Source organism: Mirounga angustirostris, unplaced genomic scaffold, assembly GCF_029215605.1.
Source record: "Mirounga angustirostris isolate CCGP_5_RB_7025 unplaced genomic scaffold, mMirAng1.0.hap1 SCAF_5, whole genome shotgun sequence".
NCBI lineage: Eukaryota > Metazoa > Chordata > Mammalia > Carnivora > Phocidae > Mirounga > Mirounga angustirostris.
Window position 1 is genome coordinate 117,878,581 of NW_026991713.1, and position 24,163 is coordinate 117,902,743.

At 34.9% G+C, this 24,163-nt stretch overlaps 1 protein-coding gene across 3 annotated transcripts in view; it reads right to left on the reverse strand.

Moving 5' to 3' along the window:
* Positions 1–392: 392 nt before the first annotated feature.
* Positions 393–24,163, reverse strand: part of LOC135364492 (ankyrin repeat domain-containing protein 26-like) — a 29,315-nt gene continuing 5,544 nt past the window's right edge. The window contains exons 2-8 of one of the 3 annotated variants that reach the window (XR_010411682.1): positions 14,524–14,581; positions 14,229–14,413; positions 10,243–10,374; positions 9,880–9,941; positions 2,862–2,932; positions 2,436–2,529; positions 393–635 (exon numbers count right to left, since the gene is read on the reverse strand). Coding sequence is in view for 1 of the 3 variants with exons in the window: in XM_064591964.1 (XP_064448034.1) it covers positions 9,918–9,941; positions 10,243–10,374; positions 14,229–14,413; positions 14,524–14,581 (399 nt within the window). In the remaining 2 variants the exon portion in view is untranslated. Of the gene's footprint in view, positions 636–2,435; positions 2,530–2,577; positions 2,933–9,879; positions 9,942–10,242; positions 10,375–14,228; positions 14,414–14,523; positions 14,582–24,163 lie in introns of those variants that run through there. The other 2 variants (XR_010411683.1, XM_064591964.1) reach the window with 2 other exon arrangements.

The following is a 24,163-nucleotide window of genomic DNA, read 5'->3' on the forward strand; positions in this document are numbered from 1 at the left end:
TTAGGCAAATCTTCTTTCACCATGAGGAAAGGGCTATGAATCAGTACTTAAAATTAAAATTATACATAGGTTTTATGGCAGTATAAAAATTGTAATACATAGAAACATTGACAATAGCCTTAGCAGCAATATATCAAAATGATGTCTGTGTAAATCTCTAGGTCCATATATAGTAATAACAACTGGAAAATACAAAAACTATCAATTAACACCCCTGAAGTACTAATGACAATTTGGTTGGTTGGGTGCTGTTTAAAAAGCTGGTATTTGGGCAGCTTGAAGCATGTAAAACCCAATAGTGCTGGTCTCCACGTATAAAACCTGCTTAAAAGTTAATTAGGTGCCAAGAAACATAGCTTAAGATATTATATAAACTTTCATTACACACATGATCCAGAAGTATTTTCCTTTATTCAAGATTTTCACACAATACGTTTAGTAGGACAATTAAAATGTTATACAAACATCCAGTAAATAAATTTTACTGTTTATCTTTCAGAACATATAATTTTTCTTCAAAGTCTGTAAAAATTCTTTTGACGATTTCGCTAGTAGATCGTCATTTACATGTGATTCGTAAGTACATTCTAAAGAGGAGGTCATATGCCATGAGTCTAATTCAAATTCAGCAGCATCTGAAAAGAAAAAGAATTATACATTCTTTATCTAAAATACTTTGTAGTTAATTACAAGTTAGTAAAAAACAAATTTGAAGCCTTATGAGTGTTAAGAAGAATGAAAAATATCTACATAGAACTACAATATAAAATACAAGATTACGTTTAAATATATTTTGCTCATGGTTGCCCACCGAGTTAATTGCTATTGTGGGTAAATATCAGAGCTTCTAGTTTTCTCATTACAAGATGAAATTACAAGATGATGACAGAGCCCACCCCTGAGCAATCATATACTAGAAACTGAAAAATCAAACAGGCAATTTTAGAGTTGAATATGCCATGACAGGTATAAAACAAGACACTATAAGAACACACAAAAGGGACATCCTAGTTTTCTATCAATACTGCCTGCTTTTTGGTGGAGGTGATATATAAGTTGATACCTGACGTACAAGGAAAAAATGTGCTAGGTGGAGGCAAGACACATATACAAAGAACATATACAAAGAGTGAGGAAGAACACTTGTGGAATTGCAAGTAGTCTACGCTGAAGAGGTGCTAGAGCAAAGCAACAGAGTAGGGTAAGTAGCTGAATAATCTGGCAAGAACCAAATTGACTTGGGTTTTTTTACTCCATATAAGGAACTTGGAATTTTACTCAATGGCAAAAGGTAAACCAATGACAAGATCAATGACTGGAGATTTAAATATCACCTGTCAAGTGACAGCTATATGGACTATAATTGCTTAACTATTACTATGACAAGTCTGGTTGTTTTGGTCTTATACCACTAGCAGAAACAAGAATTTGAGACAGCCCACATAATCAGGTTGACGGTTCCATAGGAATGGCAGAAGTAAAGGAAGATTATAGCCAGAAATAATAAAAGCTACATAGACATTTGGAGATTTAAAAAGTCTGAATGAACTCTCCTATGAAGGAGGGTATAAATGGCATGATAATCCAGTTCTGCTTGGTAAATAGTTATATAGTTTGCATTACGTATCAATAAGTTGTAATCCCGGATTGCACATTAATCTTTTCTGAGATTTGATTGCTAAATCTCTGAAAGGCTGATTAACTCAAATTAATGAAAAAAAAAAAAAAAGTTCCTGAACTTGCAGTGAATGCTAGGAGCACTATGTTACTATGTAAGGCCCTGATTGAGCAGTCGTTTCCACTTTTCACTGGCATCTCTTTTCCTTTTCAAAATCCAACAAAGAGAAAAATATATTCCTTTGAGAAAAATGTTTGCATAATGACCTAGTAGTCATTCTGGATGAAGACAACAAATTACAAATTTATAATTACAAATCACAACAAATTATCATGAAAGTAATCCATTCTCAAATCTCACTGAAGGGTTTAGATTACAAGAGAAAGTCAGAATTCAAGATCAAATTATGACTCAAAGTTTCAGAATTTTTAAACATACTGAAAAATATTAGTAGGGACTCGGACGTTTGTATGCCAATATTCACAGCAGCATTACTAACAATAGCCAAAAGGTGGGAAAACTCAATTGTCCACTGCCAGATAGATAAATAAAATGTGGCATGTATAAAATATTGCTTATCTTAGACTACCACAATCTTTTTTATTACAATCTTACTATAAAAATTATTACTTTACGAATTCAGTCAACTTCATCTATAAAGAGGAATTATACTACCAGTAGCAAGTAGCAACAATATGAATACAATAAACATTTTTATTAGTGAGAATTTTCATATTATCCAAAATGGTCTTATATACTACTACTAGAGAAATAAAAATTCCTTTTCAGTAGGACAGAAATTAAGAGACTGACTTACCAAACTTGTACTTAACAGGTTTTCCTGAAGTTGTTCAATTTTGCGCGCTTGTTTTTTGACTGTACCTTTTAACTTGGCATTTTCAACTTCAAGCCTAAAATGAGTATTTTAAAATTTATCTCACACATAAATTTTAAAAGTACCGTATAATTTCTAAACAAACATCTGACTGTCTTACATAAATTCTTAAAAATTTTAAAAGTAGAAGATTTGGCAATTGTGCCATTTTTCTGGTTGTGTTTTATAGTTAATGTGCAAAACTTAAAGATAATATGCAAAATTTATGCATTTCCAAATAGCGCAAAGCTGAAATTTTTATCCAGCTTAACAATGATGTAATTATCATAACTGATATATTTCTCATTCTACACTGCTTCTCTGCTTTATAAATACTCAAGTTATTTTCTGTGCTGCTTTAAATTGTACTTTTGCATGTGATCTTTCCACGTCTCAATACATCTTACAGCCTCTGCATGTCGATCTTGTGCTTCTTGCAACTAAAAAAGAAAAAAAAGAAATACTTTGAACTACTGGCAATCTAGTATAAAACCACCATCAGCTGTTTTTGTAAATAAAATTTTAGTGGACACAGCCACACTCTCCTCTACATACTGCTTTATGGCTACAGCAGATTTGAACTGCTGCAACAGAGACCTATGGCCTACGAAGCCTAAAATATTTACAGGGAGTCTGCTTCTCTCTATCTCTCCCTTTGCCCTTCCCCACTGCTCCTTCTCTCTCTCAAATAAATAAAATCTTAAAGTAAAATATTTACAATCCCCTTACAGAAAAGTTTGCTGACTTCTCTAGTTACTAAAATGTCACATTTTTAATGTTTTTAAATTATATTTTATCAGCTAAATCTACGAATTTATATATTGGTCAAAGGGGGAAAGATAGGAAATTACCTTATGGTAAAGATTTCTATTTTTGTATTCGAAGTACCACATCAATTATACTTTTAAATATTCACATATGTGATGACCATGGCTGTTCCAGTGATTATAAAAGTTAACATGTTGCTTTCAGTGACAACTAGATATTTCATGGAATAGTATGAGAGGCATTATCTTCGTAGGAACCAGAATGCCTGGGGTCTGAATCCCAACTCACTAGGTATTAGCTGTGTGCCCTGGAAAAAATTACTTAAAATTTCTGTGTCTCAGCTTCTTCTCTGTAAAATGAAGATAATAAAAGTATCTACCACACTGGCATGTTGGGAAGATTAATTTAGGAAATTTACATGAACTATTTTTTTTATTTTTATTTTTTAAAGATTGTATTTATTTCACAGAGAGAGAGAGACAGCGAGACACGGAACACAAGCAGGGGGAGTGGGAGAGGGAGAAGCAGGCTTCCTGCGGAGCAGAGAGCCCAATGCAGCACGTGATCCCAGGACCCTGGGATCATGACCTGAGCCAAAGGCAGACACTTCACAACTGAGCCACCCAGGTGCCCCTATACATGAACTATTTAGAAGGGCATGTGGCACACACCAAATTCTGTCTGCAATTAGCATTATTATTGTTGCTGTAGGTTATGTTCTAATAATATTTCATATTTTAGGCAGATGGTAGGCCAATGAAAGTGGTCTCTTATACAAGTTACACTGAAATCGTTCTTCATACCACTGAAAGTGGCAGCAAATGGGGAGCATGAGGCCCAGAATACATCCTCCATACTTCAAAAAACTTTTACCAATTCCACTAGCTAACAGTACTTTTTCCCACTTATAATAATTTTAACTTACTGCCTCTCTATACTACTCAGTGGACAATCTCATGGACTACAGTGCAAATAGTACCGCCTAGACTGAGTAATAAATATTTACATGACCATCAGAGGCAAGGTAAAGCCACTGACGTGGAAATAATGGACTCTTGCTAAATCAACATTCCCAAATCATCTCATGTTTATATTATCTTAGCAACCGTCTGTGTTACACTGCTTTAGCAAGTACTCTGATGAATACATTAAGGCTATGTGATATGGCATATGAGAAAAAACTGTCCCCGGGGGCGCCTGGCTGGCTCAGTGGGAAGAACGTGACTCTTGACTTTGGGCTCATGAGTTCAAGCCCCACGATGGGTGTAGAAATTACATAAATAAATAAATACACAAACAAACAAACTTTAAAAAAGAAAGGTTAAAAAAAAAGAAAGAAAGAAAGAAAAGCTGTGCCCGGAGCTTTATAGTTGGTAAAGTAATCTCAGTACTGGCTGCAAAATGAAGAAAGGCAAATTTAGACGGCTCTTCCACAGTGAGGGGGGAGAAACAAGCATTTGATTGAACACTTCTCCTCTGTCAGATTAAATGCTTTCAATTTTACATTTAATTGCTTAAAATACATTTAGAATAAAAGCTTTGTTATGTCAATGCTTTCAATCAGAAATTATTGATATGGTATGAATACTTAATTTTATCCTAAACACTGTTAAGTTAAAATATTCTCAATTTATAAAAGGATAGGTACCATGCATATCCCGTATTTTCCCCCTTAGATAAATGTGTACGTAGACAAAATTCTCTCTCATGAAAAAAATAAAACCAATGTAAAATAAAGGACTAAATTGTTCTGCATAGACTAGATGAGACACATGTGAAGAGATTAAAGTCAGTGGGAATTAGAATAGTCAGAGAGAGCTTCATGGAGAATGAGAGACTATGAGCCAGGTCTGAATAGTGTAAGATTATGCAAGAGGAAGGGAAACTAAAAGGACAGAAAGGACAGCATGAGTAAAAGGCTGAGAGATGGTGAAATCAACCCAATTAACTCAGAGGATAAAATCTGATGGCAGGGAAATAAAAACAGATGTCCAGACAACAATTAAATCAATGTTCAGAGCAGCATTATTAATGGCCATAAAGTGGGAAACAACCCAAAGGTGCATCAAATGATGAATGAACAAGGGTTTTAGCCCACAATGGAGTACTGTTGGACAATTAAAAAAAAAAATGAAGCACTGATATATGCTATAACACAGATGAACCCTGAAAACATTAAGTGAAAGAAGCTAGTCACAAAGGACCACACATTGTGTGACCCCCTTTATATGAAATATTCAGAATAGGCAACTCTATAGAGGCTGGAAGTAGACTGCTGGTTGCCTGAGGCTGGGGGCTCAAGGGCTAAGGGTTTCTTTTCAGGGTGATGAAAATGTTCTACTTGATGGCAGTGATAGTTGCACAACCCTATGAATATGATCAGAAACACTGAACTATACATGTTAACTGGGTGAATTGTATGGTATGTGCATTATATCTCAATAAAGTTTTTAAAAAATCCAATGGGGGCGCCTGGGTGGCTCAGTCATTAAGCGGCTGCCTTCGGCTCAGGTCATGGTCCCAGGATCCTGGGATCAAGCCCCACATCAGGCTCCTTGCTTGGCGGGAAGCCTGCTTCTCCCTCGCTCACCCCCCCTGCTTGTGTTCCATCTCTCGCTGTGTCTGTCTCTCTCTGTCAAATAAAATCTTAAAAAAAAAAAAAAAAAAAACAATGGCAGGACCCATTCTTAATTTCTTAATTCTCTCTTTTGGGCGTATATACTACACATGATCTGAATATTTCTATGCATTTACAATATATCTAAAAGGAAAAGAAAATGAAGGAAACGCCTAAGTTCAACTGGTTTGTAAAATGACTTTTCTGTACAAGTTATCCTAAATTCAGTACAGATTCTATATCCGTTCATAAAAGTGAACATGAGAAATAAGACCATTGTCTGAAACATTCCATTAAAGATTATCTTCTGATTTTGTATGGCTCACCTCATCATGGTAACAGAGATATCATTAAAAAACATTGCACTTGGTTGGCTCAGTTGGTTAAACATCCAACTCATGATTTCAGCTCAGGATCATGGAATCGAGCTGGCGCAGGGCTCTGTACTGGGCAGGGAGTCTGCTTGAGATTCTCTCCCTCTCCCTCTGCCTCTCCCCCAACTCATGTGTGTGCATGCGCACGCGCTCTCCCTCTCTCTCAAATACTACATAAATCTTTAAAAAAATTGTACAGTAGGAAAAAAAACTCCCTCAATTTCTGTGAGGAATGATGAATAAGTTTCAACTTTCCTAAGGGTAAATACTGTAAGAAAAAAAAAAAGTATAACACAAATAGCAGAATGAAAGTCAAAGTTTAAGAAATAAGTGCATTGTGAAGATACTAAAATTACACTAAATTATAATGAAAATACAAAAGAAAATGGTTCATAGAAATTAGCATCCTAAAACACTTTGTATTAACCTGCTACAGATTAACTGTTGACATGCTACCTTTAATACATACCTGACTTCTGATTTGACCTAATTTCTTCCTCAAATCCTGTGTCTCATCTTCTAAATTAATACGGCAATGTGATGTAACCTCCAGCGAAGCCTCTGACATAGACTGTTTTTTTAGGGCATCAGCCAGTTCTAGTTGAAGGTGTCTCACAGCTACCTAATAAGACGTTTCTGCTACTGATTTTATAAATTATCTTACTATTAAGTTATATTAATAATATATAACTCTAACATATGTACTTCGAAAAATATCACCACATACAGGTGTTATCCTCCTGCCTAGTCAGTGTTATGTTACTTAGATAATTAATTCAGCCCCACTCTCCATTCCTTGTTGATGAATCTGCAAAGCTGCCCACCCTACTGAAGTCTCAAAAAGAAATGGGTATATAGGTGGGGCTAGCAGTGGTAAATTCTACATGATGACATGGTTTCCCTCTTTTTTATTAGAGGCTTAAATTAATGTCAAAGTTCCTCACATATTCAATCCTCTGCTCAAATCCTTCCAATAGATTACTATCTCAGAACAAAAGTGAAGTCATGCTAATGGGCTTCAAGGCCCTAGATAACCTGGCTTTCACCTCCCTCCCTGGCCTCCATTCCTGCTACAATACAAGAATCCTGCCACCCCCCATTAGTCTGAAAATGGAGATCCGATGCCAAATTAATATATTACAGATAGAATTCTCTTTGTATTGGACAAACTTATGCCCAAATGATAGTCATTGAGCTTTGAAATAAGCAAATTATTTGTAAAATTGCCTTAAAAAATTATAAATAGCAGTGGGAAGATTAAATCAAACAGTTTTGCTAAAGCTCTCCACAGTTGTCCCAAATTACGATTTAATGAAAAGTGCCTGCAAAGAGTTAAAAGGTCATAAGATACACGATTTCAGACTAAAAATTCAAATTTATATAAATAAAAATAAAATTATTTCAACCTAAAATGTGTAAAAAGCTACCAGACGAAAAGTACTGAGATACAGCATCTACACTTCAGTTCATGTGGGAAATCTGGAGTAAACCGTCAAGTGAATCCACTTAATTGAATCTCAGTTTCAACATGCTCATTGCAGGTATGAACATTTCCATTTATCTGTTCATCATGGTATTAAAATGTGGTAACAAAGATTAAAATTATTATTTTAGCAGTATAAGACTAAATTATTAGTATCAGCCTTCTATTAACAATTTATAACTTAACCTCTTAAACTTTCATAGATGACACAACAATTTTATTCAAATTAAAGCCCCTCTCAAGTCCAATTTTTATTTGCTGGATATAAGTTATGCTGAATTATAGTCTATATATTTTTTATATTCAAGTAGATTCAAAATTCAGCCATAATCATTCAGGTCACGATCTCGGGGGCATGAGGTGGAGTTCTCTGATGTGGAGACCTCTTGGGATTCTCTCTCCCTCTCCCTCTGCCCCACTCCCATTCATGTGCAGGTGCACTCTTTCTCTCTAAAAATAATAATAATAATCAAATATTACTTTGAATTTTCTCTTAGAAAGCTTGAAAAATATTTATCTTTCTGGATACTTACTTCTCTACTTTCTCCTTTTCATACTGATACATTCTTTCTTTTAAAAGATTACATTCATTGATTAGCTCTCTATTGCTTGCTTCCAGCAAAAGACCGTGTTTTTCACTTTCAGCTTGAAGTTTTTTTACGATATCCTGAAACTGGTCCTGGATATTAATTACTACATTTTTTTTACTGGCAGCTTTGTTGTGAGCATCATCTAGTTGCTGATGAAGCAGCATATTTTCACTTTGTAGTTGAGATAATCTCTCCACTAAGGATTCCTGCTTTCCAATGTATTTATTCACTTGATCTTGTTCATTTTGATACATGTGTTCCATTTCCTTTTTCTGACACTGTGTTTGACTTAGGTCTCTTTGTACACATTCTAAAACCAAAGTCTTTTCCCTGAGAGCATCTCTTGTGTGATGGAGCTCAATTTCTAAACTATTGAATTTACTTTCAGCTTTAGAAAGGTTTTGAGAAAGAAGCTCATTGTTTTCTTTTAGGTTAGACACATCAAAATTCAGTTTGTCCTGCAGACGAAACCATTCATCTTTTGCTCTCTGGAAAGCAAGTTCTAGGTCTCTTTTTGACGCCTGACTTTGATCATAATCCTCTAGAGCAGTAGCTAGTCTAGCTCGATATGATCCAACTTGTGTGTCCAGTCTTTCTTTGTTTTGCTTTTCATTCTCCAGTTTAGACTTTAGCATTGTATTCTCAGTGGTCAGGGCATTAATCTGTCCACTATATTCTAATATTCTAATATTGTTTTTGTTAATGTTTCCTCATTCAGTTTTATGGTCTTTAGAAGACTGACATTCTTTTCTTTTATAATTTCAATGTCTTCACAATATTTACTTTCCATTTCCTGGTTCTTATTGTTTATTGTGTCTATTTCCAGTCTTAGCATGGCAATTGCATGGAAATTGCATGCTCCTTGTAAATCTACTTGACAATCCAAATATAATACTTTCAGGGCCCCTGGATGGCTCAGTCAGTTGAGTGTCCCAACTCTTGGTATCAGTAGGGCTCTGCGCCCAGAGGGAGTCTGCTTCAGATTCTCTCTCCCTCTCCCTCCTGCTCACTCACTCTCTCTCTCAAATAAATGAATAAAATCTTAAAAAAAAAAAATATATATATATATATATATACACACACACACACACACACACACACATATATATGTAAAATACTTTCAAGTCTTAGGCATTAGCTTTTCAAGTTCCAAGTCGTAAAAAACTATAATCCAAACTTTCTAGATCTCATCAGGAATTTTGCACATCCATATACACCATAGAATCACATCTGGCCATAGGTTGGCCTGGAGTAATTCTTTAGTTTTTTAGATAACTTAAATTCAAAACGCAAACTAATTCCTTATCACTCCTAAGCCTCAGTTTTCTGCAATAATACTACACAGCTTTCATTAAGTTAAGCTTGCAAATTAGCAGAACTGTATTATGCTGCATTATTATATTTAGCACATAATTATTTTATCAATTACAGGTAAAAATTATAAGGAAATAGTTTTTATGGGCAAATGCAGAGATGACAGAGTAAAGTCTGAGCATCCCTTTTATGCTTTAACATCATTCAATGCTTATATTTTAAAATAATAAGAAAACAGTACCTCAGAATTCCAAGGTGATTCTCCATCTTCCTCTTCTCCTAATCCCAACGCTGACATCGTAACTATAAAATACAGTCACAGATACATTAATGAGAACATGTATTATTATGAATTTTAAACATATGTACAAGCTTATCCCTACTCATGAATATTTCAATAAAATAAAAGTAATAGCAGTAAAGATTTTCAGAGGGTCGAATTATTTTCAGGAAGAAAAAGTTGGTAGTAGTCGGGATACTTAAAAAGACAGCAAAAGAAAAATATCTTAATGAAATGCATAACATATCTGGATCTACATACTTTCAGATTTCTTTATACTAGCATTTGAGCATAGAAAAAATTCACAGATGTTTACTAACTTACCACTACTATTACTTTTTTGTATGCTCTATCAGCAGAAGTCAGATGGTCATTAACTGTTTGCTCTTGTGGAGCAATTTCAGTAATATTAATACCATTGTCCTTTTTTCCAGTTGCCGGCTGCACCTCTCCTTCCTATAAAAACAACACAAAACAAAAACCCAACTTCAGAAAACATCACATTAATTCACTTGTTCACTCACTCACTCACTCAGAAAGACAAATACACACCGTACCTGTCAAGTCATAGGCACTATCGTGGGAGAAGCTGGAAATATAAACAACAGAGACTGCCCTATATGCTAGTAGGGGTAGAGATGGACGAAAACAATTAACAACAGAAGAGTATCATTTACTAGTTCTGCAGGTGAAGTGAATAAAGCACAGTGAAGGCACAAAGGAGAAAAGAGTTGCATATGGGAAGCTCAGGAAATGCTGCAGATAGGGCTGTATATTGAAAGACAGACAAGGTGCACAAGGAGGGTGCAAAGGACACTCTAGAAAAGGTAGAATGAGCGAAAGGATGAAGTATGAAATAACGCAGTAAGTGACGACAGCTCCAGAATGTGGCAAAACTGGAACACAACTTTTGGGAATGGGACAGAGAGAGATAATTGGAAAATCAGGACTGAACCAAAAAAGGCAAGTGTCATGCTAGAATATGAACTTTCTCCTTCATGTAATGGGGATCCACTAAATAAGCAGAGGAGTTACATCGTCAGAAATATATTGTAGAAAGGTCTGACAGCAATGTAAAGATGAACATAAGGGAACCAAAACCAGAAGAGTATTTCAAAACTATACGTGAGAGAGTGAATTATGATAATAAGATATGAAAAATGGTAAGCAGGGACAAAATAGTGAATGTGGTGATTTTTTTGTTTTTTACTTTTTTTATTTTTAAGATTTTTTATTTATTTGTCAGAGACAGAGAAAGCACAAGCAGGAGGAGTGGCAGGCAGAGAGAGAAGCAGGCTTCCCGCTGAGCAAGGAGCCCAACTTGGGACTCAATCCCAGGACCCCCGGATCATGACCTGAGCTGAAGGCAGCCCCTTAACTGACTGAGCCTCCCAGGCGTCCCTTTTTCTAATTTAAACTCAATTAATTAACATATAATGTATTACTGGTTTCAGAGGTAGAGACGTGGTGATTTTTTTTTTTTTTTAAAGATTTACTTATTTTGAGACAGAGAGTGTGTGTGCGTGCAGGGGAAGGGGCAGAGGGAGAGGAAGAGAGAGAATCCTCAAGCAGACACCCTACTCAGTATGGAGCCTGTAACAGGGCTTGATACCAGGACCCTGAGATCATGACCTGAGCCAAAATCAAGAGTCGGATGCTTAACCAAGTGAGCCACCCAGGTGCCCCTGGATGTAGTAATTTCAGGGAAGTTTGCAGTCCAGGATTTTTCCTGCTTCAGTGTTTCAGTGGCACAATATACTAGGATGGGGAGAACAAATGACAAAGCAGATTACAAAAACTCAGGGTAGAGGAATGGGTCAGAAACAATGTCTTCAATCTGGGACATACCAAATTGGAAGCACCCAGGAGACTTAAGGAGAAAGTTGTACACAAATATATTTGGAGTAGGAAAAAATGACAGGAAAAGCCATGATGTTAATAAAACATAAATATCTATAAAATATACTAACCTGATATAATTAAATAATGTAAACCTACACAGAACTCTGAAATTTTCAGAATAAAAATAAAAGCGGGGGGGGAAACCATGGGATTCAAAATTTCATTTATATACTTCAACATTAGTTTCAAGGATAGAAGATAGACTTTTATTAATAAAGGCAAGTTAGTGGGCACCTGGGTGGATCAGCTGGTTAAGCATCTGACTCTTGATTTTGGCTCAGGTCATGATCTCAGATTTGTCAGATTGAGTCCCAAATCAGGCTCCATGCTCAGTGGGGAGTCTGCTTCTCTCCCTCTCTTTTCCTCTCCCTCTGACCCTCCCCCAGACTCTCTCTCTCTATCTCTCTCTGAAATAAATATTTAGAAAAAATATATATATATAGTCAAGTATTAATTTCTGTAATGAATAGCATTTTAAGATTAATAAAAAGATTTAATTGCAAAACACCAATTCAAGATTTTGTTTAAGAATACTTTTCTAAAAATGAATTTTAAAAGATTTAAAATGTAGAAGAGAAATACTTATGGGATTATAGAATTTTGAGGCATCTTAAAATCATAGTACTACTATGATGTATGAGAAAAATATAAAACCCTATTTTAAAATTCACATGATTTTCTTATTCCACTGTGAACAGCATACTAATAGCTCTAATTTCGTATCAATGAATATAGGATGGTAGTTAAAGACTGGGGAAAGAATCTAGTATTAAAAAATTAATAATCATGATCATCCAAGTTGAAGGTTTTAAAGTCTCCAAATACATGTATGATCATCAAGCAGGACCCAATATTCACAGGAGGAAAGAAAAAAGGGACAAAAAAAAAAAAATCAAATCACCAGTATTTCTGAATTTCAGATATGAAAGAATTCACATATTAAATTTAACAACTATGGGGGCGCCTGGCTGGCTCAGTCGAAAGAGTGTGTGACTCTCGATCTCAGCGTTGTGAGTTCAAACCCCATGTCGGGTATAGAGATTACTAAAATTTTTTAAATCTAAAACAAAAATTAACAACGATGAATACTAAAGTTTCCTGAGAATAATATAAAATGTATCTACTATTGGAGATATTTGAAAAAGTAAAAATCATCTTCCAGAAATAATTCTGTATACTCTGTTGGCAACCTTTCCTTCCTTATGATTCTACAATGACAAACAGTTCATACTAGAAAAAAAACTATAAATTGTGAGTTCATTCATTTGATGTGTGTCTGTGTATCTATTAAATGCAGATACAATTAAAAATAAATTATAAATCACAATCCAGAAACAAAATTTTCTATTTTTTCTTTAAGAGTGTTACGGCTTAAAATTTATTTCATTTATTGGATAAAGATTAAGAACCTCACTTACATAATCAGAAATTTCAGTTTTAATTAATGAAAAGACTAAATGTTTACTTATTTCCTCTCTTTAGTCTCAAAAAGATCTAAAACCTACCAAGATTCTACCACACAGGAAGTTAAATCAGAAACCACAAGAAAGGGCACCTGGGTGGCTTAATTGGTTAAGTGTCTGCCTTCAGTTCAGGTCATGATCCCAAGGTTCTGGGATTGGGTCCTACATCAGGCTCCCTCCTCAGTGGGGAGTCTGCTTCTCCCTCTGCACCTCCCCCTGCTCGTGCACTCTCACTCTCTCTCACAAAAATAAATATATAAAATCTTAAAAAAAAGAAAGAAAGAAACCACAAGAAAGACAATGGCCAAAAATTGAAAATTCATAATAAATCTGATTAAGGCCTAAAACAGATTTCACTTTGCATTATCTATAAACACAGGTTTTGCTAAATTAAATATAAGATAGCACACTTTATTAAACTTAAATGGAAGGATAAAATTTTCTTCCAGTTCTTCATAAAAGTCAGCTGTAAGTCATTCAGAAGAGTCTAAGCATTTTTTTATTACTTGACTTTGTTTTCTTATTTTGCACTTAAAATAATTTCTACCATATTTTGTAATGTAGAGTATCTGCTCTCCCTTAGCCTCACTACTGCTGTTGCATTTTATAATCACCTCTCTCAACTCTTCAATCTTTACATCCATCTTGCCCTTCTTAAATGAATTCTTCCCCCCACCCCCTCCCTCATCTTCACATCCCTCTAGCTGTTCTTTCCAGTTGCTTTCTAATTCTTTCCTTCCATAATGGCATACCTAAGAATTGTTTACTCCCACCAACCTTTATAAATCTCAATCTGGTACTTACCACCTCTCTGTTGTTATTACATTATTTCCCCTTATGATCTTGAGGACTTCCGTTTTTTCCTAAGATTCTTTTCATTATAAGGATCAAGAGGATGGTATGTGAAAAAAAATAGGGAAAAAGGTTTAAAACAAAACAACTTACCTTTGTAACACCATGGCCTGCTAACGACTTGACAGAAGGTTTTGAAAAAGCAGGACAAGAAAAGTCATTGGCTTTGAATGGTAGTTTGTAAAGAAGTCCAACTATATTTTCATCTTCATAATCAGAATTATCATGCTCAGATAAAGTTCTACCTCCTAGTGTTATAAGGCCACATTTTGTTCCCACTTAGTAAAAAACAAAATAAAAAGAACATGAAAATATCTGTAATTTCAAATTACTGAATAATACAAGAATGGACAAAAATCAGTGAATAGCACGTCTTCAAATAGCTTACCATTCTTGAATTGCTCAGAAGCATTCATTAGCGCTCTTAAGTTTGGTTTTGGGACAGTCTAGAAAAAAATTAATAGTTTTAAGGAGTACAAGTATCACATTTGGTAAAATAATTATAATATTCCCCATTATCAAATGAGCACCACTACACAGAGAACACAGGTTTTGGAATCATTCAAATGGAGATTCAAATCTCAGTTCTGCCATTTACAAAGCCTATATTTTCTCCTGGGATGAGGATTATGAGAGATTTAATAGCTAGTTCCAAAATGTTATTTTCCTTACCCCTAACTGATTATTATATAAATTCTTCCTCAAAAAGTTAAAAGTAAAGCTACCCTACAACCCAGCAATTGCACTACTAGGTATTTATCCAAAGAATACAAACATAGTGATCTGAAGGAGCACCTGTACCCCAACAATTTACTTTATAGTGAAAAAATTAAATTCTTTACTACAGTATTTATAAACAAATAATTGTAGAGTGAGAAAAGTCAGTGTTATTAGGGATATACTATGAACGAAAGCCTGTTTTAGATATATTTATAATATATATGTAATGTATATATTTACAATATATATGTAATGTATATATTTATAATATGTAATTGAAAAAATTTAAGAGACTTCTGTTTATAATATATCCATAATCATACTTACATATACTGAAAAATATTTTTTCCACTTACCTTTACCTTACGAGTACCTGAAAGCTATAAATTATTACTACAGAGAAAAAAGAAAAAGAAATGTTTCTAACACATCAACTTTCCACTTGGAGAAAGGATTGGTAATGAGAATTCTAAGGAGAAATGTACACCTTGAAAGGATATATCTAATGAGACACAGATGGGGTTAAAGAAAATAGTTGAGGAATTTCTAGCTAAAATTCTGAGCTCATGGGGCGCCTCGGTGGCTCAGTCGGTTAAGCATCTGCCTTTGGCTCGGGTCATGATCCCAGAGTCCTGGGATCGAGTCCCACATCGTGCTCCTGGCTCTGCGGGGAGCCTGCTTCTCACTCTGACTCTCTCCCCTCTCATGCTGTTTCTCTCTCTCTCTCTCAAATAAATAAATTAATTAAATCTTTAAAAAAAAAAGAAAAAAGAAAATTCTGAGCTCACAATTAGAGGATACTAAAAAATAAACTGTAACCTTTTTTCTTATTTATTTCCTCAACATAGTTCATTTACACTTATAAATCTTAAACATAAAAAGGGAATATAGGGCACCTGGGTGGCTCAGTTGGTTAAGCGACTGCCTTTGGCTCAGGTCATGATCCTGGAGTCACGGGATCGAGTCCCGCATCAGGCTCTCTGCTCTGCAGGGGGGTCTGCTTCTCCCTCTGACCCTCCCCCCTCTCATGTGCTCTCTCTCTCTCATTCTCTCTCTCTCAAATAAATAAATCCTTAAAAAAAAAAGGAATATAAATTTGAGCCATATTTTTAAAAATTCATATATTTAATTATGCACATTACTTATAACATTCCATTATACAGAATTCCATCTGTCTGCTCATTTATTCACATTCAAAAAATACTAAATTGCTTCTTCCAAGCAAGACTTTATTCTAGGTGTTCCAGGAGATGCACAATTACATTTCCTAACATCCAGTAGCTTATAATGATACAGGGGCTTTAAAATGAATATTTAAATAAGAATGAAATTTTAAATTTTAGAATCTGATACAAAGATTGAGTAGATATTTTTAAAAACTATAATATAAAAGATTTCTGAAATTGGACATTTTACTATATGGGTACGAAGAGCCTCTACTTCTAGAGCTGATTATTATTTTAGGCAAAACATGTATTCTTCACTTAGATAAAGTTTTAACTAAACTCCTAATGGAATTATTTTGAAAACACAGTGGAATACCTTTGCAATATAAATTTTGAGAAACAATTTAAATTTCTGAATTTCCACAATTTCTAATATTATTTTAGTCTAAATGTACAACAAAGGATAGAAATAGAGAAAAAAGTCTTTTGTAAAAGTATATGTTACCAAGGGAAAAAATGTCCGCAATAATTGAATCCACTAAAGATTTCATTTAGGCATGAGTATTATAAACGTCATATTGAGAAAGAAAGAAAGAAAAGTCATGTTAAGATAATTTAAAACTCACAGTAAAAATCCTTATCCTTGACCAAATATCTTATTTCCTCCATTATGGAAAAGCTTTTCCCAATATAATTTTCCTGTCATTATGTATTCTCCAGTCCATTTTTTTCAGCCTCCACCTTCAGTATTTACCAGAGTAAAAAAAAAAAAAAAAAATTCAACTCGTCATATTTCTACAAAATGGTTTGTTCTGACCAACTTTCCATTACAAACATAAAATGATGATAGGTAGGCCACTGCTAAATTTTAAGAGTAAATAATATACAAACTAAATTCAGAGCAGGAAAACAAATTTCACAAGAGTACTTTACCTTGATATCAAAATTAAAGTCTTCATCATCTGATGTAGGCCATGAATCATCAGTACCAGGTTTAATGGAAATAATTTAGAGCAAAAACATACAACAAAAACAAGTTCATTAAAAAGAAAAATCGAATGAAAGGTCAGCTATTTACTGAATGAAGTTTCTTGATATACTTAAAATTTGGCCTCTGTTTTTGTTAAGTTTTTATTTTAAATCCTATATCTTTAACATACAAGTGCTATATTAGTTTCATGTATACAATATAATGATAGGGCAATTCCATACATCACCCAGTGCTCATCATGACAAGTGCATTCCTTAATCTCGGTCTCCTATTTCACCCATTCCCCCACCCATCTCCCCTCTGGTAACCATCAATTTGTTCTCTATCGTTAAGAGTCTGTTTCTTGGTTTGTCTTTTTTTTTTCCCTTTGCTCATTTTTACTGTTTCTTAAATTCTACATATGAGCAAAATCATATGGTATTTGTCTTTCTCTGACTGACTTCACTTAGCATAATACTCTCTAGTTCCACCCATTTCGTTGCAAATGGCAAGATTTCATTCTTTTCTATGCCTGAATAATATTCCATTGTGTATGTATATCACTTCTTTACCCATTCATCTATCAATGGACACTTGGGCTGACTCTTGTAAATAATGCTGCAGTAAACACAGGGGTGCATGTATCCCTTTGAATTGGTGTTTCCGTATTTTTTGGTAAATACCCACTAGTGCAACTACTCAATTACGGGGTAGTTCTATTTTTAACTTTTTGAGGAAACTCCATACTGTTTCCCACAGTGGCTGCACCAGTTTGCATTCCCACCAACAATCCAAGAGGGTTCCTTTTCCTCCACATCCTCGCCAACACTTGTTTCTTGTGTTTTTGATTTTAGTCATTCTGACAGGTATGCAGTGGTGTCTCATTGTAGTTTTGATTTGCATTTCCCTGATGATGAGTGATGTTGAGCATCCTCTTATGTGCCTGTTGACCATCTGTATGTTTTCTTTGGAAAAATGTCTGTTCATGTCTTCTGATCATTTTTCAACTGGGTTGTGTTTTGGGTGTTGAGTTCTATCAGTTCTTTATATTTGTATACTAACCCTTTATCAGATATGTCATTTGCAAAGATCTTCTCCTATTCATAGGTTGCCTTTTCATTTTGTGGACTGATTCCTTCACTGTGCAAAAGCTTTTGATTTTGATGTAGTCCCAATAGTTTATTTTTGCTTTTATTGCTCTTGCCTCAGGAGACATAATTAGAGAAAAAACAAACAAACAAACAAAAAAACAACAAACCACTGCTACAGCCAATATCAGAGAGATTACTGCTTGTGCTCTCTTCAAGTATTTTTATGATTTCAGGTGTCACATTTAGATCTTAAACCCATTTTTTAGTTTGTTTTTAAAGAAAGTGGTCCAGTTTCATTCTTTTGCATGTAGCTGTCCAGTTCTCCCAACACCATTTGTTGAAAAGACTGCTTTTTCTCCATTGGATATTCTTTCCTGCTTTGTCAAAGATTAATTGACCATATAGTTATGGATTTATTTCTGGGGTTTTCTGTTCTATTCCACTGATCTATATTTGTTTTTTTGCCAGTACCATACTGTTTTGATGACTACAGCTTTGTAATATAACTTGAAAACTGGAATTGTGATACTTCCAATTTGTTTTTCAATATTGCTTTGGCTATTCGAGGTCTTCAGTGGTTCCATACAAATTTTAGGATTGTTTTTTCTAGTTCTATGAAAAATGTTGGTATTTTAATAGGCATTGCATTAAATCTGTAGATTGCCTTGGGCAGTATAGACATTTTAACAATATGCGTTTTTCCCATCCATGAGCATGCAACGTCTTTCCACTTCTTCTGTCTTAACACAATTTCTGTCATCAATGTTTTATAGTTGTTAGAGTACAGGTCTTTCAAAATTTGGTCTCTGTTTTTAAAAAGGTTTTCGTTATCTATCTTGCCTCCACCTCTCCGAAGATGTGAAATCCCTAGTAAAGACCCAGTCTTAGTTCTCATAACTAAGAGTGACAGGCAAGGAATTCTCTGAAATGTTTCAAAGTTAATTGTTCAAAAGTTAACCACAATGAATTATCGCCTTACACCTGTCAGAATGGCTAGAATCAAAAACACAAAAAACAAATGTTGAGGATGTAGAGAAAAAGGAACCCTTGTGCACTGGTGATGGGGATAGAAAATGGTGTGAAAAACAGTATGGAGTTTCCTTGAAATATTAAAAATAGAAATACCGTATGATCCAGTAATTCCATTACTGGTTACTTACTTTCCCAAAGAAAATGAAAACACTAATTTGAAAAGATATATGCACCCCCATGTTTACTGCAGCATTATTTACAACAGCCAATATATGGAAACAACCCAAGTGTCCATCAACAGATGTATCTCTTACAAACACACACACACACATATACACACAGAGGAATGTTACTCAGCCATAAAAAAGAATATGATCTTGCCATTTGCAACAATGTAGATGTACCTAGAGGATATTATGCTAAGTGAAATAGTCAGAGAAAGACAAATACTATATGATTTCACTTATATGTAGAATCTAGAAAGCAGAACAAATGAACAAACAAAAAGCAGAAACAGACCCAGAAATAGAGAGAATTCTGTATTGCCAGAAGGGAAGGAGGTGGGGGACGGACGAAATGGGTGAAGGGGAAGGGGAGGTCCAGGATTTCAGTTATAGTAAGTCACAGGGATACAAGTACAGCATAGGGAATATAGTCAATGGTATTGTAATAGCATTATGCAGTAACAGATAGTAGCTACACTTGTGGTAAGCATGTGTAACATATAGAGTTGTTCAAGCACTACCTTGTACACCTGAAACTAACATAACATCTTGTGTCAACTATGCTTCAATTAAAAGAAATAAATAAATATATAAATGTTAAAGAACAAATTTATGTTATTAGTGGGAATACTATTCCCAGATTAAAAGATTAAAAATTATAAGTTTCAAATTTTTTCCTTCACAGGTCCTGCCTTATTTACGTCTACATAAACGAGCATGACCTTAAAAACCTTCATAGGCACTCAGATACCCAAGAAGAGAGACTGCTATAAAAACAGAATCCGGGTAGCTGTGCCTCTATTTCCCTATACACTGCCTAATATTTTCTTTCTGTGAGTTCCCACACCTATTATCACTCTTCTGCAGGGCTCAGTGGTACTCTCCAACCTTTAAAGTCTTTAGTCTATGAAAGCACAGACTCCCAAAACAAGGATAGGCTCAAATGTCCAAGAGTAGGAGCCATTTCCTGCTCCTGGAGAACAAGCGAAATGGAGTTTCAGTCATCCATGGAGTCATCTCAACGTAGACATGTTACCAACTACCCAAATAAAACTCTGTTACTGATTTGACAGCCAGTTGTACCCCACCAAACCCTACATGTACATGGGCAGGGCATCAGAGAATTAAGAAGAGGTGGAGTGAGGAGACCACTACCTCGGGCCATACATCTATGTTGTGTAGAATCTCCATTCCGCCTATTACTCAAGAGGATCTAAGCCACTCTCTGTAAGTTGGGGTGGAAGTAGATGATACCACATTCTTATATGCTGTAAAAAGATTCTTCCCAATGGCTCAAATGATTTTAATATCTCTCAACAGAAAACCTGAAGTATGCTAGTTCATTCAATTAAACCAACAAACAAAAAAGCTGCTCAAGATTCTCTTCAACCCTCTATTTTAATATGCCTTTCTAAACAACTCCCAATATCCTATGTCCTTCATTCCTTTGTGTGTGTGTGTGTGTGTATCCTTCATTCCTATAATTCATCTTTATCTAACTTATCATAAACCCCAATATTTTGACATCTTTTCTAAAACTATCCAACCCAGTGTTATTCTTCTTGAAACTTGGCCTCTCCTGCTAATTCCTTCCTTACCCCCCTTCACTGTGTTCACAAGACCCCCTCCCCATCTTTCAATTATTAAAACATTTACCTACAAGATGAGAAAAAAGGAAAAAACCTGAATTTAAATCTCATTTCTGTCACTTATCATATCCAAATAAGTCACTTTTAATCTCTTTTGAGTTTCAAATTCTCCATTTAAACAACCACTTGGTGAGGATGTTGAACATAGGTTGCAGTACCAGAGGGTATTTTGATTAATTCATCTCTAAGATTCCTTAAGATCCTGAAATTCTATGTGCTTTTGATTTTGTCTATAGAAACACAGAGACTATTTAGCTGGCAGAAATGGAAACAATTAATGGACTAAAAGAAACACCAAGAAAAGCAGAAAACAAAGTAAAAAAAAAAATCAAGAAAAGATTATAGAAAAGTCATGGAGAAAAAGAAAAAGGTCTACAAAAAAAAAGAAGAAGCTTCAAAGAACTAGTCAAGGGTACTAGCCTAGGGAAAACTAGACTGGGAAGTCAGTAAGTAGAGAATCATTTAGAAATATCCTCTAAATAGATGATAAATTTAATTAATGCAACATGGTCTACACCTAGATTACATATCCTTCACTTCTGGAAAAATCATTCATCTCAAGGAGAGCAGACATCACTATATCTAAGAATTTGCCTGATTAGGTCTTGCTTATGTAAAAGCTATGTACTGTGGCCATCGGTAACTGAGATCCACCCTAAAATCTTTGACAGTAAAAACAACAGACTAGTTACCACTGCAGTAATTACCTCTAGTTATCACTAGTTGTCAAATATATTAGGACAAATGCTTGAACTAACCTGGTTTCTTAAGAAAACTCTAAATCAGGATTAACACATAACTGAATATGACTGAGTTGATCTGACTAGGATTTGTATCTTAATCCCAGTGCTGCTGAGGGACAAAAGAAGGGAGATGGGAGTCACACAGGCTGACAGTCAAATCATGGGTCTGCTACTCATTAACTATGTAATCACAGGTCAATTAATCAACCTCCCTGCACCACAGCTGACTAATAAAAAATAGGCTATAATAGCAGAGCTACTTTGTGAAGCTATTGTAATGACTATATAAGTAATAAGTGTCAAGTACATAATAGTGTCTAGCCCAGAGCAGAACTCAACAAATGCTTTTCTCTGCATTCCCTTAGTTAACACATAATTTGAAAGACTCCATAAAAATCCTACCTGCTTAAAGACTCTTCTTCAGAATTCTTATCTGCCACTAAAGAAAAAAGCAAAATACATTTTATTATTTTTTTTTAAGATTTTATTTATTTTTATTTGAGAGAGAGAGAATGAGAGAGAGCATGAGAGGGAGGAGGGTCAGAGGGAGAAGCAGACTCCCTGCCAAGCAGGGAGCCCGATGCGGGACTCGATCCCGGGACTCCAGGATCATGACCTGAGCCGAAGGCAGTCGCTTAACCAACTGAGCCACCCAGGCGCCCGCAAAATACATTTTAAATCAACAAGAGAAAAATACAGAATATTAAAAGTATAAGACTGATGATTTGTTAAAAAGTATTCCTTCAAGATCACACTTGGAAACCACACTGGAATGAGTATTAATTATATTATTGGTAGGCAGTTAATGCATTAAGAAATCTTACTTTCTCCTCTACATTTATCAAATGCAAGAAAAGAATGGTATTTATCAGAATTTGATACCTCCAAGTGAATGTTTATAATGACCATAATTGTAACCAAACCCTATGAGACTGACAGAAAACGGTATCATTAGCAGAATCATTATCATAGACCGACAATGTCAAACCTAAATAACATGATTCTTCTGGACTTCCACTACTAGGAGCAGTTAAAAGAGACTGCATTTATTTTGCTGTAACACAAGAGAACTTCTCCAGCTCTTCAGCAGAGACTGTTAAGTTTAGGATGAAACATCTCATCACAAACTTTGGTCTATAGCCACTGTACTTTGCAGCATGGCAAAACATAGCAAACAGACTCTCTCTGGCCTTATTTCCAATTGCAGGTAAGTATGAAAGATTTTAGTGATTTTAGTGATTCTGGTTTTATAAAGTATAACCTCTTGAGACTATCTACTTTCATTGCTAGGGAGTCTATCTGGACCCATCTCTTAGATCAGAATGGTACCAATGGTTAGTGCTAGGTAGTAGTACATGATGTCATTGTTCTCAACCCTCCCCATTATGTGACAAATGTCTATAGAAATCACACTTTTTCAGTCTGTAAGGCATATGTCATCAAATCCTACACTGATGAACACAAAACAAAACAAAGGACAAAGAATATCTTGAATCACTACATTCAATTACCTTGGAATTTTAATTTTTTAAACATTCAAGAAGAGGGGCGCCTGGGTGGCTCAGTCGGTTAAGCGGTTAAGCATCTGCCTTCAGCTCAGGTCATGATCTCAGGGTCCTGAAATCGAGCCCCGCATCAGGCTCCCTGCTCAGTGGGGGTGTCTGCATCTCCCTCTCCCTCTGCCCCTCCCCCTCCTCGAGTTCTCTCTCTCTCTCTCAAATAAATAAATAAAATCTTTAAAAAAATAAAATAAAATAAAAATAAAAAAATAAACATTCAAGAAGATATCCACTGTATGATTGCAACTATATGACATTCTGGTAAAAGCAAAACTTTTCAAGTTAGGAGTTAAGGGTTGCAGCAAAGGGAGGGATGAATAGGCACAGCACAGAGAACTTTTAAGGCAGTGAAACTATTCCATGTCATTATACATTTGTTAAAACCAACAGAATGTACAACACCAAGACTGCACCGAAATGTAAATTATGGACTTTGGATGATAAAGATGAGTTAATGTAAATAAAACAATGTATCCCTGTGGTACAGGATGTTTGCAACAGGGGAGGCTATGCATGTATGGGAACATGGGGTAAATGGAAACTCTGTACTTTCTGCTATATTTTGCTGTTGACTTGAAAATGTTCTAAAAAGTAAGGTCTATTTATCGTGAAGGAAAAAAAAGGTATCCATTAAGCCTGCTATCACCATGTATTAAAGTAAGATACAGCCACCGTGAAAATTAAGATAAAGACCGAAGTAACAGAATACAGGTATTATCCACCAAATTGAAGTATATGAAAATACATAAAGCAAATAATTTTAATTGCATACTTAGGCAAGAAAATAATTGACAATTATATAATCGAATCTTATAAACAGGGATTCACTATCATATGAAACAAAACTGGATTATCTATATAATTAAGAATTTTTATTCTAATTTTAAATCAGAAATCACTGTTTAATCTAAGAACCATAATGAAAGTTTAATAA